General features: G+C 45.6%; 1 protein-coding gene across 1 annotated transcript in view; it reads right to left on the bottom strand.

Annotated features, from left to right (window-relative positions):
- LOC124709069 (zinc finger protein basonuclin-2-like) overlaps positions 1 to 13,528 on the bottom strand; it is a 577,389-nt gene that overhangs the window by 70,569 nt on the left and 493,292 nt on the right. The window contains exon 5 of the mRNA XM_047240717.1: positions 9,468 to 9,703. Coding sequence (XP_047096673.1) covers positions 9,468 to 9,703 — 236 coding nt within the window. The remainder of the gene's footprint in view (positions 1 to 9,467; positions 9,704 to 13,528) is intronic.

Raw genomic sequence — 13,528 nt, 5'->3', positions numbered from 1 at the left:
ACGAGGGAAAGATTAACGTTCTACGGATGGCAAGAAAGTTGCAACTGAGTGAATTCAGTCAAGGCCAGAGTAGTGAATTAGTGTTTCAGATCCAGCACAGAGACAACGCCGTTGCAGATGCCGCTTGGTAAAATACCATCGCGCATTAGGCCACAATAAAAGTTAAGCCTAGATTTTGCTCACTCCAACTTGCATACGATTTGACCATTGCTACTGAATATCGAAAGCTAAGATACTAATCTACCCTCACATTGAGTACATGAGAGTTTTTCTATTGGTTCAAAAAGTAAATTTATTCTCCACCTTCTCAGTACATTGACCAGCTAAGACAACATGCATTTAAATGAGCGGATGAAGATTTTTAATAATGATTCTTTCCTGTGATATAAAATTTCCATGCGTAGAGATAACGATTTCAATAAACGTCATTTCAATATGTTCAAGAATTAAAAATTTATTTACTGAGTGTTAAAGGAAACTGAACATGATTGTTGTTTATCACTTGACCCCTGAAAGCAACAGTTGATAAATTATATGTAGAATAAAAAAAGGGAATGCTGTGTTGTCTTTCGAGAATAGACCCCAAACTTTCACTTTTATTAATTCATGCATTCTAGGTACGTGACAGCAGCATTTCTAATGATTTTGTTACGATCCAACCTGATATTAGGTGCCTGACAGGGCCAGGGTCATTTTTATTTAGAATGTCTGTTTGAGACCCTGGGCTTGAGAAGACAATTAAGATGTTTTGTCCATTTGCGCGCTAAGTGGTAAGATAAGTTTGCACATAGTACGCTCACTGCGCAGATACAGAGGTCAGACGCACGACAACGCATGTCACAGTGTGAGTATTACCACTGGTAGATGCAGTCCTCATCCTATCCGCACTCTGAATATGCACGGCAGGTTGCATTAAAAGAATAAAAAAAACTTTGTGAAGCATCACTGTGAAACTGAATTTGATGTAGGTTCATTTTTATAGACAGCGATTTACCAGAGTAGTACCTTCTTCAAACATTTTGTCTCATATATTTATATTGTGAAGAGGTTTCTTGAAAGCGATAGTTTTTTTAGATCTGGAGATAGTTACTACTTACCTTACTGAGACTAGCTAGTCATTTTATTTGGTATTATTTAAATGTGGTCTAAGCCTTAGAAGAGTTTTTTGAAAAATCTTCTGAATTTTAATAGATATATTTATAGACATAAGACATTTACACATCGCCTACGTGAATTTTTGTGCGAGTCTACAAACGGAAAATAAAAATCAATGTAAATTAGGTAATTTGTTACACGATCCAGTCAATAACGTGACTATTGCAACTTGGAATAATCACTCACAGACGGTCGGTGACAGCACTAGCGTGGTAGGGTATACGAAGCTTCTCGGGGGTAAGCGGATAGCAGCCATCCTCCAGCGAAGACTGCAGGGAGTGTTGGATGCACTCAGTCACAGCATAAGGAAATGGAGATCCTGCTCCAAAGACAGCAAAGACTTAGACGCTCAGCAGACCTATCACGTCCCACAGTCAGAGGGACTGCCGTCCCCTGAGACATCCCTCTGCTGCATATCTGGGAGTGGCATTGGACAAGACACTGGCAAGGAGGCGACACTTGGATGACATCGTCAGAAAAGCCAGGGGTCACCCGGCCCAACTCTCCCCTTTCCTGGATCCACAAAAAAATGGCTCTGAGCACTATTGGACTCAACTTCTGAGGTCATTAGTCCCCTAGAACTTTAAAAAAAAAAATCTTTATTTCAACGTCAATAATAATATTTATACAAAAGGAACCCACCACCTTAGTGATTAGTGGGTCATAACAATTCTACAATGTTATATATTCAGCAGCTATTTTTATTATTATTATTATATTGGTACTATGTTTATCATTGTGAGCTACAGACAGGATACTACAGGATAATAGGCAGACTACAGCTATTAATCTATTCTACTTGCTAATTGTTAGTTTTCTTCCTACTTATTAATTCCTAACTGCCTGCAGCGTTACTGAAGTGTCAGCGTAGATGTAAACCTACTACTTTAGGCCCTGCTCTTCGAGCTAATCCCGATGAGCGTGCCCCTGACACTAGGCAGGCCAAGATTGTTTGTCGCTGCAGGTTCCTAACTTAATATCTATATCCAAAGCTACAACCACTGTACTAACCTATGTCAATTCCGGTGCTTTAGTCTTGATCAGTGTACCCAGGTCCCCCTAGTCCTGCACGTGGCGGATTGCAACTGAAAAGTCGACCTGTCCACGCACAGGCGGTATAGGATCAGGGTAATTGGACACGTTCGGCATTTGTCGTTAGTAGTGAAAGTCCCTCAAGTATGCTGTCAGTACTTTCCATGATACCTCATCTGCCAGTCTGTTTAGAGTTTCAAAAGTTTCTTCATGTCTTAATAGGTCATATGTGTTGTTATGTGGAAGCTGTTGTCTTAGTGTCACTGCTACATCATTGAAAAGGGGGCACTCGTAAACCACATGGTCGGGAGTGCCCTCCGAAGCACCACACTCGGGTGTAGCCTTTATCCCAAACCGACACAAGTATGTCGGGTAGGGTCCATGACCAGTGAGAAAGTGTATTAGACCCCGCGTTGGCTCGAAGTACTTCATCCCTAGCATTTCTTTTACATTTGGCAGGAACCCAAAGGTTCTTCTGCCAGTTTCTTCCGTTTCCCAAGACTGCTGCCATAAGTCCTCACCCTTTCTGCGTATTTCTCCCTTGTCCCTGACCAGTACTCCCAGGATATTCTCTATTTTCGTGTTGTTCCCCTTCTTAACCCAATACCATGCTGCTTGCTCTCGTATTTTTATATCTAAAGGACAGAGCGCTATTATTATTAATAGTGCACTTCCTGGAGATGTTCTGTACGCCCCTATAGATCTTAATAGCATGTTTCTTTGTACTCTTCTCACTGCCATGGCAGGCACCACCCTCGTGAGCTTATGTGCCCAGACTCCCGATCCGTAACCCACTACTGACGTTAATATACTATTATGGTACAGCTTGATTACGTGTGGTGGAAGGTGAAATCGTTTATGGCCTATGGAAGTAAGGTTGTTTAGTAATTGCAATGCTTTTTGGGTTACGGACTCAATGTGCCTTCCAAAGTTCCACCTTTCATCGATGATGACGCCCAAGTAGCGAGTCTCATGTCGTCTTATAACTGATGAGCCTCCGATTCTGACTGTAGGGTTCCTTACCAGCTGATCCTTCAGTAATAAGTACGTCGATTTTGTTGGTGAGATCGTCATCTTAGTATTCGTACACCACAGTTGTAATTTGGTCATTGCTCTGTCTATTTTTGGCTCAATGTCCTGACGGCTCCGGGCGCCGACCAACAGAAGGAGGTCATCTGCGTAGGCTATCACCTCTAGCACTTCTTCACTCTGCTGCAAACTATCTAAAAGCGGCTCCATATGGATGTCCCAGAACAGGGGACCTAAGACGGAACCCTGGGGACATCCCTTAGTTATAGTTTTTCCTACTCTACCGCTAGGGGATGATAGCCAGACCTCCCGCCCTTCACAATAGCTCCTCAGGCAACCATATAGCGACCCTGGACACTCCTTTTCCTGCAAGCAGGAGAAGAGCGAAGGCCACCACAGGTTGTCAAAGGTGCCACTGATGTCAACCATGATGCCAACAACGTACTTGTTTGGGGTAGAGTCGCAGACCTCAGCCGCCAGAGTGATGGTATCAGTTGCCGATCGCCCCGGCCTGAAGCCGAACTGCCTGCCACTCATCCCGCACAGCACTCGGTGTGTAGTCAGTCTGTCAGCTAGCAGTTTCTCAAATAATTTCCCAAGGATGTCCAGTAGGCAGATCGGTGTGTAGGACTTGACATCCGCTGGGTCCTTGTCGGGTCCCTTTTTGATTATCACAACGTTTGCCTCTTTCCAGATTTTCGGGATTTTTTTCTGTCTTAGGCACTCATTGTATAACTGGGTTAGTGGTGCCACCAGTTGAGGTGCCAGGAACTGCACCACCTCCGCCACAATGCCGTCTTGGCCGGGGGCTTTACCTGTTTTCAATGCTTTAATGTGGCCAGCCACTTCCTCTTCAGAGAAGGGGTAGACTGCCCTATTGTTAGCTATTCTGTCCAGATCTTGATTTCGTAGCTGGGACTGGCCTTCCGTGTCGCTGGCCTCATCGTCTAGAACTTAGAACTAGTTAAACCCAACTAACCTAAGGACATCACACACATCCATGCCCGAGGCAGGATTCGAACCGGCGACCGTAGCGGTCTCGCGGTTCCAGACTCCAGCGCCTAGAACTGCACGACCACTTCGGCCGGCCCTCGATCCACAGGTCAACTCTCCCGCTGCATCTTGGAATGGCGCCCTATGTCACGCTAATCCGACCGATTTTCGGGTATGCGGCAGTGGTCTGGGGCAACACGGCAGAGCCGCACCTCGCCCGCCTCCAACGGCTCCAGAACAGGTCTCTGCACCTCGCACTCCATCGACCACGACACTTCGCTATGGCCAACCTTCTCTGGGTCTCTCAAATTCCTCTGTTACTTGTAAGGTTACGAACACTGCCCAGCCACCCAGTCGTCTCATCCTCTGCCCTGGTCAAAGTGTCAGCAACTCAACACCAACCGATGGGCACACCGGTTTCACGACGTCTGACGCACCAGCTCGCCAGGACATGGTTACCAGAAGCTATCAAGATGCCCATCCGTTAGGTCTACTCACTGTCTTCATTCACCTCAGTCGTGGAGGCATGGCTGCCCAGCCTGGTCTCTACCGGCAGTCGATGATCGATCTGTTTTCGTCATGAGCAGCAGTAGGCAGCAGACGCGGAAAACAGTCCGGCCATTGTCGTACTGCGGAAACTGAGCGATTTATCTGTCGTCCAACAGGGCATACTCATTGGTTTCTGGGCAAAAGGTGTTTTGTTGTTCGATGAACCTGTTGCAGCTGTCAGTATTACACATTCCGATGGTTGAGTTTAAAGCAGCTACCAGATAAGATGGGTGTTTTTATTATACTGAGTATTAGCACTCCAAGCTAAAGTACAAACATCGCTACTCTCGTAGTAGTCGTATTATCACAAATGTTTCAATATTCATGACAAAAGAAATATTTTAATTGATTTTTATACCAGACGATGGGTCACGGCCTAAACCTGTACTACTAGTAAAATCCAGTTTATGTATTTCAGAGCCATGAGTTTTTTTGAAAAATTATAAATGAGCCTTCTTTCCACGAACAATACGAGACTGGAATAGAAGGGAGAACCGATAGAGGTACTCAAGGTACCCTCCGCCACACACCGTCAGGTGGCTTGCGGAGTATGGATGTAGATGTAGATGTAGATTATGCGTGGAATCTTCCGTCCTCCACGATGACAGCAGTTGTGATCACAGGACTGCATACCTACGTTCCTGGTTTGACGAACACCTCTACTGGCCCACGAAGTCAACTCTTCCTAATCCAATAGAGAATGTCTGCCACGATTTGGAGCAGCAAGTGATACGCAGCTATCAGCTTCTTCGCAGTTTTGTAGCTCTTCGGGAGCGAAACACCAACGAGTGGCTTGAGCTAGCTATAGCGTACCAGAAGAAACTTGTGGACTTCCTTCCTTGGAAAACTGAGGCTATTATAGGGGCTACAAGCGTTGTTGCACATTATTGACACATTGTTTTTTGGTAAAATGTAACCGTAAATATTGTATGGCATTGTGGGCTGGTAGCCCGTGAGATGGGTTCAGCTGATTGTCGGAAAGGATGTTCTTCCCCCGTGCACTTTACCCCTTTACTTACGGATATGTGAAAGTTGTGTCGTATTTATACTTGTAGAGTGTGTGGAAGTGCGATGGATGCGTGTACCCTGAGGTGACCGAAGTAATTGAGTACCTCCTTAGTATCGTACCGGACGTACTTTTGCCCGGCTACTGCAGGAGCTCGACGTGGCTTGGACTCAACAAATCGTTGGAAGTCCCCTGCAGAAATATTGAGCCATGCTGCCCGTGTAACTGTGAAAGTGTTGCCGATGTAAGATTCCGTGCGCGGACTGACCTGACTATTTTCTCCCGGACATGTTCTGTGGGACTTATTTCAGGCGATCTGGGCGGGCGAATCATTCGCTCGTATTGTCCAAAATACTGTTCAAACTAATCGCGAACAGATGTGACCCGGTGACATAACATCGATGTTTGGGAACATAAAATCCATGGATGGCTGCAAATGATGTACTAGCAGCCGAACAAAAGCATTTCCAGTCAATGATGGGTCCACTTGGAACAGAGGACCCAGTCCATTCCTTGTAAACACAGTCCACACCACTACGGAGCCACCAACAGCTTGCACAGTGCCTTATGTCCATGGCTTCGTGGGGTCTGTGCCACACTCGAAGCCCACTATCAGCTCTTACCAACAGAAATCATCTGACCAAACCGCAGTTTTCTATTTTTGTATGGTCCAACGGATATGGTCAAGAGCCCAGGAGAGGCGCTGCAGGCGACGTCGTGCCGTTACCAAAGGCACTCGCGTCGGTCGTCTGCTGCCAAGGCCCATTAATGTCGAATATCGTCGCACTGTCCTTTCAGATACGTTTCTCGTACGTCACACATTAATTTCTGCGGTTATTTCTCGCGGTGTTGTTTGTCTTTTAGCACTGACAACTTTACGCGGACGCCGCTGCTCTCGCTCGTTAAGTGAAGTTCGTCGGCCATTGCGTTGTCGGTGATGACAGCTAATGCCTGAAATTTGGTATTCTCGGCACACTCTTGACACAATGATCTCGAAATATTGAACTCTATGAGCTAACGAGCATTGTGCTCTCACTTAAAAATATGTCCGAAAGAGTCAGCCTACAGAAATTGTGAATCGAACACTGTCGTTCAGGACCAGATGCTACAAAGGGCGCAGATACACCATGAGATGGGGAAACTCACAGGGCACTATTGTCTAAAAATGGCCCTGAGCACTATGGGACTCAACTGCTGTGGTCATCAGTCCCCTAGAACTTAGAACTACTTAAACCTACCTAACCTAAGGACATCACACACATCCATGCCCGAGGCAGGATTCGAACCTGCGACCGTAGCAGTCGCACGGTTCCGGACTGCGCGCCTAGAACCACGCTCTATTGTCTATTGAAGCCTAAGCGCTGTAGTGTGCGAGTGAGACAGACGAGAACCTACGTCATAGGGAAACCCAGTAGAAGGGCTTTCGTAGACAAGGAAACGTAGCATTGTTAAATGTGCGGCTATAAAGGGAAACATTTATGAAAAAAATAATGGCTCTGAGCACTATGGGACTTAACATCTATGGTCATCAGTCCCCTAGAACTTAGAACTACTTAAACCTAACTAACCTAAGGACATCACACAACACCCAGTCATCACGAGGCAGAGAAAATCCCTGACCCCGCCGGGAATCGAATCCGGGAACCCGGGCGTGGGAAACGAGAACGCTACCGCACGACCACGAGCTGCGGGCCAAACATTTATGAAAGCTATTTAGTTCTGTAGTAGTGCATGGAATGAAGCCACAGTAGTTTTAATCTACCATCCTTCATAAATTTTCATGGTGATACCAGTAAGATTTGAATATTTATCATATCTATAATAGTTAAAATTTTATTCTTAAAGAAAAATTAACAAGTTTTGTAACAAAGACCTGAATGCTAAAATCTGAACGCTTTAGTCGATCTTAACGATCGACATATCATATAGAAGCGCATCATTAAAATGACAAATGTTGTAAATATCAACTCTGTAACGTTATGTGTTTAAAAGATATAGTAAATTTAAGTTATCAGTATTTTCAGTTAACCAACAGATCATCATTTCCTCCGCACAAAACACATTGAACGATGACAGCATGACACCTTATTGTATGACTAGGTAATAGGATACTTGTTGTAAAGTTTAGTGTATAACAGTTACTTTTGTTCTGTATTTCTTTATCAGCAAGCACATTGGTTCAAGGCTACTGGCTGTGACATTCAAAATTTAGAAGGAAGTTCTATTGGTTTTACGTAAAAGAATTTAAGAATGGATATTATTGTTACTTTATTTAGAACGTGAAAGTAATCAAGCTTTAATTATTAATATATGTTAAAATGTAAAACAATGTAGAACAAGCTGCAGCCAATCAGATGGACGGCTTCAGGAAAGGGAACTGAGCGAGGATGTTCGGCCCTCGGGAAAACGCGGCCGGAGACGGACAGAGAGGGACAGTTCTAATCGAGACACCAAAGGGGACAGTTCGGATGGAGACGCGAAAAGGGACAGTTTGGCTGGAGACACCAAAGGGTACAGTTCGTATTAAGACGCGAAAGCGGACGGTCGGCCTTTAGGCAGCTAGGAACTCAAACGACTTAAAAAATTTCGCGTTGCGTGGTATCGCGGGACTTAGTCTCTGAGTGGTGAGCAGGCGCGCGCCTGGCGTGAACTCTAACTTTTCGTATAGTTAACGATGGGGAGTATCGAATTTGTAATTCGAGATGGGATTGAGACTGGTCGAACTGTGTCAGATGGATATACGCTCGAGTGTAGCGGTAACTCTACGACCACTTTCGTTATTAGTTTGCTTTCTGAATAAACATTATTCTAACCAAATCGCCACTGTGTGGCCTACATCATTTATGGGTCGTTAATTCAGTTCCCGATATTATTATTACTGTATTTATATGTCATGTTAACTTTGTATCTCGCGAACTTGCCATCAGCCAGGTAATTTAACCAAAGGGTCACAAGTGTCTAATTTAGGGCGTGTAATGAGACACGTGCGGTTCAACCCCTAGACGAGTTTGAGCCGAGACATTTCGACGAAGAGGAGCCGCATGTGAACCCGAACATCTTTGGGATGTTCCCACGCGTCCAGCTCGAGCTATCACTCCGCCTCCAAAGTTTGTTAACTCCTGTTGAGCGCCTTTAATCACGTCGGACACCATTTCACAAGAGTCATCTTAGTACAAGTGACAGCTGCACCAGTGTACTGCCCTTTTATTTCTTGTGTAGGTGGTACGTGCATATAGCTGTCCCGTGACTATTGTCATCCCAGTGTACAGCGCAGTGTCATGTTTCTGTAGTACGGTGGGGGTGAGGGACGGGAAAGGTCGAAACTCTGTGCAAACACTCAGCATATTCGCCTCCAACAGCACCAAGACCACATGCGAGCTTAAACGTTCCCCATATGAAGGACGGATATCAACAGTGATACAAGTAATCACTTCATGAGACGCTACGGAGTGGTTTAGCATTTAACCCAAGACGTTAGTACAAAGGCTGGTGATCAGTAACTTTATGTCACCACCTCTTCCGCCCTAGCTGTCACACAGTGGCAGTGAAAGTTTCATTCGCCAGCAGGATTCGGACAGGCTTAGCTCCTAGTCGAGCGCCACCGCACAGGCGTGCGTTAGCGACGTCGGCTGTGGAGGCGGGTTGTCTGCTGGTGGTTACTGATACTTAGTGTCCGGTGTGCGGCGTACTCTGCGCAACGTACCTGCAGGATGTATCCCCTGGCGTAGTCCTCGTGCGTCCAGCCGAAGCCGGCGAGCACATGGAGCACCTCGTCGCGGCGAAGCACGGAGAAGAGCCTGTCCAGCAGGATCTTGAGCCTGATGGGCAGCGCCTGGCAGCCGTACAGCACGAGGCTCGCGATGTCGAAGGCGGCGTTCGCCTGCACCGGCTCCACGGGCAGTGCCGGCGCCTGCTGCCTGCCTCCCAGCTTGTCCAGCGCTGCACACACACACAAGAGGCGAGCGTGTTTCATAGCATTACACGGCACACTAATTTACATTACGAATATACACAGTAGTGGCGTTAATCACTGATCGTCATGGAAGCGGTGAACTACTCTTTGATCATATGGCAAGAAGTAGCTACACTACAGCTCGTGCAAACTGCAACACGGAGTAACAAAGACTCGCGACAATCCAAACTCTGAAACATACGGCATCTTGGGATCGTCCTCGTGCCTTCTTTGGATGCTAGAGCCGTTTCAGAGTACCTAGGGGAACGAGGGGCAGTATACAGACTGGAACAGGAAAGGGAGGTAATGACAGTGGCACGTAAAGTGCCCTCCGCCACACACCGTTGGGTGGCTTGCGGAGTATCAATGTAGATGTAGATGTAGATGTAGATACAGTACATGCTGAATACGATGAGTGATTTCCAATACCTGTTTTGTAATGTACCATTGCTCGCCACAGTTGTCCTTTCGTTGCTATGGATCCCAGAGTCAGTATCCGGTATGCGGCGGAAGGGGGCTTTATTTAGGCTGGAGATGATGGGCTGGTCACTGTATAATACTTCTACAAGGCTTTTGGTTAGAGCCTAATATGCTCCTGCGATAGCGAGTGAGTTTTCCTTAGCCGGCCGAAGTGGCCGTGCGGTTAAAGGCGCTGCAGTCTGGAACCGCAAGACCGCTACGGTCGCAGGTTCGAATCCTGCCTCGGGCATGGATGTTTGTGATGTCCTTAGGTTAGTTAGGTTTAACTAGTTCTAAGTTCTAGGGGACTAATGACCTCAGCAGTTGAGTCCCATAGTGCTCAGAGCCATTTGAACCATTTTTGAGTTTTCCTTAATGGCAAGTGTTTCCCAGTATCTGTGGGAAATCAGTATGCTTGCGACAGCATGCTTTCCTGAAAGTTCCAAAACTCCGAGCATAGAAACGGGATTTTCCGGTGCTCATACTTCGTGTTCTATTGGTGATAGAAAGGTAGGGTCAAGTGTTTTCGATAGCCCTTGGGCTATGGATCATTTGTATACCCAAGAGAAGTGTCACCGTCCTACAGTAAACGGTAAAAATATGAATATCACAGCCGCGGTCTTGGGCACCTTGCCACGGTTCACATGGGTTCCCCCATCGGAGATTCGAGTCCTCCCTCTGCCATGGGTGTGTGTGCTATCCTTTGCGTAAGTTGGTCTAAGTTTGATTAAGTAGTGTATAAGTCTAGGAACCGATGACCTTAGCAAAATGTTCAAATGTGCGTGAAATCTTATGGGACTTAACTGCTAAGGTCATCAGTCCCTAAGCTTACACACTACTTTACCTAAATGATCCTAAGGACAAACACATACACCCATGCCCGAGAGAGGACTCGAACCTCCGCTTGGGCCAACCGCACAGTCCATGACTGCAGCGCCCTAGACCGCTCGGCTAACCGCGCGCGGCTGACCTTAGCAGTTTGGTCACATAAGAACTTACCACACTACCATTTCCACCACCATCACACGCTTACTCCTGCTTACACACTTGGAGCAAATCGGTTGGTTCTCGCATTTGATATGGTCTACGGTGGGCTCGATGGAACCTTTGGAGGAAACATTAGTTCATGTGAGGTTACTCGGAAAAACACACAAAAGGGGTTTTGTAGTAATCGTATATTTTCGCCGTTACTAGCCCACCGAAAACTAGCCCAGAATTACAATACAGCTACGCACACCAAATCACTGAAATTTTTACAGTACAGGCCTATTCCCAAGATCCCGATCTCGAACAACTTTGAAAATTTTCTTGGTTTCTTTATCTGTTTCCAAGATACACAAGTTCAAAGTCTCCCTCCATTTCGAGTCAGGAATCCGTCCCTGCAGTTTGTCGGTTTTGTTGATGTTCACCCTGTATATAAATAATATTCTGTCACCTATGTAAGAAGCACAAACAGATCTCTTTGCTGACGATCCAAGTATTATAATCAAGCCTAATGGAATAACTTCATCACATGAAAGTATAAATACTATTTTCTTGAAAATTAGCAAGTGGCTATATGCAAACAGCCCGTCACCGAATGTAAGTAAAACACTGCACATGCAGTTCTGTACCGCACAAGGACTGTCCGCACCATTATGAATAACCCGTGAGAGTAAATCAATAAATGAAACAGAATATTTTAATTTATTAGGTGTTTTATTGATAAGAATCTGAACTAGAGGACCCATGTCACAGATCTTAAACGTCTTATTTCTGCAACTTCACGTTACTGAGAATTCCAGACTTTGGAGATGAAAATATAAAAAAATTGACTTACTTGTCTGTTTTAAATCACTAGCGTTTCATGGAATCATATTCAGGGGCAACTCGTCGCTGAAGAAAATAGTATTTGTTGCACAGAAGCGTGTAATGAAGGATCGATTGTAGACAGCTTTTTGAACAGGTGGGTGTACTGACAACAGCCTCAGGTACATTTCCTCCCTCACGAAGTATGTTAGCAACAATGAATCACACTTCGAAAACAACACTGATATATACAATACTAGAAAAAAGAAAATTATTTACGCTACGTGTCCCTCATTCTTAATATGTCACAGAAAGGAGTGAGGTAATTACTCATAAAAACCCTTGATCACTACTCAGTGACGTAAACAATTTAACGGGAAAGAATGAGATTTTCACTCTGCAGCGGAGTGTGCGGCATGTCTAAGCCTTGTCTCCGCAATATCCTTTCTTTCAGGAGTGCTAGTTCTGCAAGGTTCGCAGGAGAGCTTCTGCAAAGATGGAAGGTAGGAGACGAGGTACTGGCAGAAGTGAAGCTGTGGGGAGGGGGCGTGAGTCGTGCTTGGGTAGCTCAGTTGGTAGAGCACTTGCCCGCGAAAGGCAAAGGTCCCGAGTTCGAGTCTCGGTCCGGCACACAGTTTTAATCTGCCAGGAAGTCTCAATTTAACGGGAAGTACAATTAACCTCAAACACGAACTAAAATCATAGCGGCTTAACTGCTCCGACTGCATAGAAGAATTTCTAAATATGTAGTAATTTCGTGTGTGTGTGTGTGTGTGTGTGTGTGTGTGTGTGTGTTTCTTTGTGGGTTTAAGTAAATAAGAGAATGACAATGAACATTGTTACTTTAAAGGCACTGTATCCGTGAAAACATATGTTCGTGAAATGCATAAATGGTCAGCATGAAGCGTATTTTCCGACGAGAAGCTGTAAAACTGTCTCGCTTCACTTCTCAGCCACAGTTAGCAGTTATGATCCACCTAACATTCAAATAACCAACTAACGATTTGGTTGAAATTCAAATCAAGTTCAAATTAAATGCTCTCGGGGAAACTGTAGCGAATACGCACATGACTGCAGATACTTTGACATCGATCGTCTTCCAAGAGCGAAGCATCTGAGCTAGACAATGCAACTGTCAACTGATAATAGAGCACAACTTTCGAAAAGCGTCGAAAATAAAATGAAGCTTAAAATTTCGGAATGTTTACGCTGTGTTTTTTTATGTGCTGATCTGAACTAGTCATGACAAGTGACAAGACGTACTGAACAACCCGATGGCAGAGCGGCATGTGACTGTTTCCTCGCATGAACCGCCAGATGGCACGGACGCGGGGCTGTTGCCAGCTGCCGGGCCGCATCCCCTTTCACCTGGGGAACTCAGGGTGGTGATACGGCTGGCCCACCCTTATTGAATCCAACAGGCGGAGTGTTGGCTACAAGGAAACAACCCGCCTGCCACAATTATGACGACCCTGGAGAGGTTACCATGACCTCATCAGGAGGGGGAGCAGTTGTAACAGCAGACTGCCAGCTTTTAGCACTTTGGAGCCCCAAAACGGTCACCT

This window comes from Schistocerca piceifrons, chromosome 7 (genome assembly GCF_021461385.2).
Source record: "Schistocerca piceifrons isolate TAMUIC-IGC-003096 chromosome 7, iqSchPice1.1, whole genome shotgun sequence".
Taxonomy (NCBI): Eukaryota; Metazoa; Arthropoda; class Insecta; order Orthoptera; family Acrididae; genus Schistocerca; species Schistocerca piceifrons.
This window is presented reverse-complemented; position numbering and strand designations above follow the sequence as displayed.